Source organism: Etheostoma cragini, chromosome 19 (genome assembly GCF_013103735.1).
Source record: "Etheostoma cragini isolate CJK2018 chromosome 19, CSU_Ecrag_1.0, whole genome shotgun sequence".
Lineage (NCBI taxonomy): Eukaryota > Metazoa > Chordata > Actinopteri > Perciformes > Percidae > Etheostoma > Etheostoma cragini.
In genome coordinates this window covers 18082375-18086876 of record NC_048425.1, presented here as the reverse complement: position 1 = coordinate 18086876, position 4502 = coordinate 18082375, and the positions used below count along the sequence as shown (strand labels likewise).

At 43.6% G+C, this 4502-nt stretch overlaps 1 protein-coding gene across 2 annotated transcripts; it reads right to left on the bottom strand.

Moving 5' to 3' along the window:
* Window positions 1-995: 995 nt before the first annotated feature.
* On the bottom strand, window positions 996-2983 carry LOC117934943. 2 transcript variants are annotated; one of them, XM_034856966.1, is made up of 5 exons: window positions 2801-2983; window positions 2378-2463; window positions 2302-2347; window positions 1937-2100; window positions 996-1849 (listed from the first exon to the last, which is right to left on the bottom strand). In XM_034856966.1, exons 1-5 carry the CDS (start codon window positions 2854-2856, stop codon window positions 1050-1052), a joined length of 1152 nt encoding a protein of 383 aa, XP_034712857.1. In that variant the 5' UTR covers window positions 2857-2983; the 3' UTR covers window positions 996-1049. The 2 variants fall into 2 exon arrangements, with proteins under 2 accessions (XP_034712857.1, XP_034712856.1); XM_034856965.1 differs by having other exon boundaries at window positions 2302-2463.
* Between the last annotated feature and the right edge of the window lie 1519 nt (window positions 2984-4502).

The following is a 4502-nucleotide window of genomic DNA, read 5'->3' as shown; positions in this document are numbered from 1 at the left end:
CAGATACAGTATTAGGGACCACTAAGGTCTATATAAAGAGACTTCAGATCCAGTATTAGGGACCACTAAGGCCTATATCAAAGAGCAGCATGTCATGGGACCTTTCAAACAGTGCCGGCTGCCATTGCTCATCTATTGAATTTATTTCTTTGTCACACTTCAGCTCATATCCAAAGCTGAAAAAATCATCCTTGCCCGGGCCAAGGAGGCTCACAAACACATCCGGTTCCAAGAAGACTGACCGCTGCTGAAACTCATTAGTTGTTGACAAGCGTACATGTTTAACTATGTGGACATTACACGATGATGAAGATGATGATGAATGCATACTTAACTGGAGGAGAATGAATGAAAACTTGGAACAAGTGTAAACTATTTACCATGTCTTCTAATTCTATGGTTGCACTGTAGCGCCCAAGATAATGTGGACTGCTGCTATGCATACAGACAGTTTGGCAACATCTTTTTAATTGATAACTTTATTATTATTATTTTTAAAGCTCCTGTATATGATGTAAATATGAGGATTTGACAGTTCTCCCAGTTAAGAAGTGGACAAGTCATGGCATTTCCTTTTAAGGATATGTGCCCCATTTTGTTTTTTTAATAAAAATGTTTCATTTGAATGTTACAGTATTTATTGCCTGGTATTTATAACACTGTTGTGATTTTCATAAAGTTTGTGTGAGAGGAACGGGAACAATGGGCATCGACCTTCATGTACTCACTCCCAAATATTCCTGTAAATTATTGGAGTTTAGATGTTGCATTCACCCCCAGATTAAATATTAAAACAATGGGTCCAAATTATGGATTTGCTGATTCTGCAAAATCAGGTGTTTCAAAAATGTTTAAATACGCACCATTCAGGATATTGTTATGATAGCCCACATTTAACGGTCTAACTTGAAATATGAAATGTCTCCAGTTAAGTAGATTACACTCCCTCAACATGGCTGTGCAGTATCAGTATAAAAATAGCTGCCATTACATAATCTCAGCACTGTTTATTGCTTTTTATTGGTGTGAAGGCAGAATCAGCCCGGCCTCTAGCTTCTGCTTAGAACCATGCAGCCGAGGATTTGGTGAGGGGGGTCCTCACATACTCCACCGTCGGCCCAGGTCACCCCTTTGTCCAGAGAGGTGGCCCAGTACATCCTGGACTCTTCCTTCCCATGGGAGAGGGCATCCGAGCCGGAAACCTGGGTGTGGTTAACACAGTTGGAGTGACAGACTGCAGGCTCGGTGACTTTGGGACGGAGGCTCCCGGGCCAGTCCATTGCACCTTTAGGGACAATGGGGAGGCGCCGCGGCGCGTCCCATATTCTGTAATCCTCCGTCATGGTGGTGGTCTTCTGAAAGGGACCCGTGCTTTTCTCGAAGTTTTGCTTAGACGGCAGGAAGGGTTTGGGTCGCTGGCACGTGTGGGTCGTGTAGTCTGCGCGTGCTGTGGAGAGGAAGACGTCTTGATCTTCCGGTGGACTGGATTTCTTGGCTTTGCCTTGGCCGTGGAACTTGTTCTCAAGGGTCCAGGTCTTGAACTGCCGAAAGAATTCAACGGCTTCGTCGGAGAGTTGTTGTTTTCCTCCCTGAGCCACCTTCGGCTTCGAGGGCTCCGCAGCCTGACCCGGCAGGCCTTTGGTTTGGCACACGGGCTTCTTCAGGCGGGTCCTGGGCTGCACTAGATGGGGGACGTAATCAGATCTGTAGCTGGTGACGCTTTCAAAAGGTTCGGCTTCATGGGAGTTGCCTTCTTTGTTGTCTGTGGTACCTAATCCTTCGCTGGCTTTCAAGCTGTCAGCCAGTTTAAATGGCTTTCGCTTGATGGCTTTCCATGCTTGGAAATCCCCTGAAAATAGAGGATTTGAATCATATATTTTTATATTTGTTTCATATTTCTGCAATGGAGGACTCTATTGATGTTCAAACTGCTTACTGTTGTACGCCGATGTGTAGTCCTCCATCTTGGATGCCATCTGGGTCGCTGCGAGGTGTGCAGGATTTTGTGGCGCGCAGCTGCATCGCTTGTCTTTAGGGGGCAACGATGGCTGTGGGGCCTTTGGGGGGTGTTTTGTCCATTTATGGGTCACAAAGTATGATCTGAAACGTGTAAATGATGTGAGATTTGCCTCTTTTTTTTCTTGATTTTTGAAAGAAAATCCAGGTAGGGGTTTCAGTGCTAAACTAGTTGCTGTCAAAAGAAAGTCACTAAGTGGTCTCCCGTCATTCTTAGCGGTGAAGTTGTAGTTTTCCTTAAATGTGTCTTGTGAGATGAGACACATGAGACACTTTGTATCTTACCTTACAGTGGCCGTGTCGGGACTCGTCCCCTTCGGTGGGTTCGGGTCTTTCTGCGTTGAGCTTGTGGTGGCGGTCTTGTGTCCTTGGGGGGACAGGAACCTCTCCTGGTACTCTGTTGTCATGGCGGCCCGGGGCTGGGCTCTCTGAGAGCCGGGGGGGTTCCTGGACATCAAGGCAAGGCAAATGGACACTTAAAGACACAAAGACTAAGTACAATGAAACAAGGCCATATAAAAAATAAAGACGATAAAATGGAATTAAACACTCACAAATATTGTCTCAAAGCCCTTCAAATGTTTTGAAGCATCTAGTTTTACAACCAGCACAATAAAATATGAACACCCTGCCACTACAAGTCAGATAATTCCATTGAAAATAGAGCAAATTTTGAAAAAATACAAGCAGGTAACTAAGCTAGTGTTTTGTGTTTTCTTCATAAAATGGCCAACCTTAATAGGAATATTTCCATGAATAAAAGATTAAAAATAGATCAGCTTACCTGACAGATGGGGCTCCTTGGGTTCCGTTTTGCTGGCTCCTGGTTTTTGGGTGCATGGCCCTGCGGGGGGTGCACCCGGTGCGGGTTTTTAGGCGTCCTGTCGCGCAGAGGGGTAGCAGCCTGCTCGGTGACTATGTGCTGCAGGGGTGGACCTCCAGCATCTAAATTATTGACCGGGGGTGGAGGAGGGGGGGGGGGGGGGGGGGGGGGGGGGGGGGGGGGGGGGGGGGGGGTAGTGTTGAACGAGTGTACACGCTGAGGCCGAGCTCGAGCTTCTAAAAATAAACAGCAGTGGATTGCTCCGATGTGGGCCGGTTGTCATGGTGCTGGAGTGATGATGATGATGCGCGAGGATTCCAACCCTCCTGTAGTAATGTTTTGAAAAGTACACAAAGTAGTCCTCAGCCTATGCTAGATTATGTTGCATTCACTGACTATTTTTTTATTATTATTATTTTGCAACGTGACTCCATCCATCTGTCACTTTGAAGTCATGGCCTAAAAAAAGAAATTAAAAAAAAGAGAGATGATGTAAACACGCACGCACGCACGCACGTGGAGTAGTGACCTCGTTCGCTTAACACAGCCATGCGTGAACCACACAAGCATGTCGTCATGGGGATTTTGCAAAACACAAATGTTGAATTATGCATTATTGAAGCTGCATTAGCTAATGCAATGCCGTGTTTGGCCACTAGATGGAGTCCAAAGCCTTGAGACGCCACAATAGAACACAGCAAAATTACTTTGGCAGGTGTATTTAAAGAATTAAAAACGTTTTTATATCATTTTTTTAAATAACTTTGTTGCAATCTGGCGTCAAATAATAGTTAAAGCATATATGTTATGGGTCTTTAATTTGCACATACAACAACATAAAACCAGAAGAGAAATAAAACCGATGTGACAGGAGAGGTCATGTACAATTGACCTGCTCTCATATTAATAAATAAACTAAACTAGCCTTATGTATAAAACATGATTTAGCAAAGTACAGATAAATATATTCAGTTAGGAAAAGAACAGGAGGGAAAGTCAACCTGTGTAGTTTTAGTATTTTGTACTGATGTTCAGTACTCTTTGGCTAATCTAACCCTAAGTCATAACTCAGAGTATTTAGTGTTTTTTACAGAGAGTCTTTGAAGTAGCATTTAGGAGGACTCAGAGATTTTTAGTTGCAGGTTTTTGTGCCCGTGGGACGCGTTCCTGAATCCCAGCGTGTTTGTGAATACTATATTATGTTTTCTGAATATAAAATGACAAATTTTGAGTACAGCAAAAATAGATTTCAGTTGCCGGGGGAAACGGATATATTAGCCGCCTTGTAAATGAATAAAGGAATTATCGGATTCATTTAGCAAAACAGGGCTGAACAAAGGGAGTTAATGAACTGTAAAAATACATAATACACTATTACATAATACTAACACTATGCCAATCTCTAGGTATGGTGAAGGGCATGTGATGATGTGTGTGGGTGTGTGTGTGTGTGTGTGGGGGGGGTAATTTAATTCCAAAGACCAAGGAAACTTTGTCAGGATGCATAGTATCCTGATCCATGAAATAATTGGCCTTTAATGTTAATAATCTGCCTCTATTAGAATTTAACATGGGGGGTGTATAATTATGCCCCCTGTATTTTAACATAGGGGGTGTATACTTATGCCCCCTGTATTTTAACATAGTGGGGTGTATACTTATG

Excerpts from the sequence above, each read along its gene's own strand:
- LOC117934943 (XM_034856965.1), bottom strand. The coding sequence starts at position 2,856 with ATGCACCCAAAAACCAGGAGCCAGCAAAACGGAACCCAAGGAGCCCCA. Across the intron at positions 2,464-2,800 it reads CAAGGAGCCCCATCTGTCAG|GAACCCCCCCGGCTCTCAGA; the intron begins GTAAGCTGATCT and ends CTTGATGTCCAG. Across the intron at positions 1,850-1,936 it reads CTACACATCGGCGTACAACA|GGGATTTCCAAGCATGGAAA; the intron begins GTAAGCAGTTTG and ends CTCTATTTTCAG.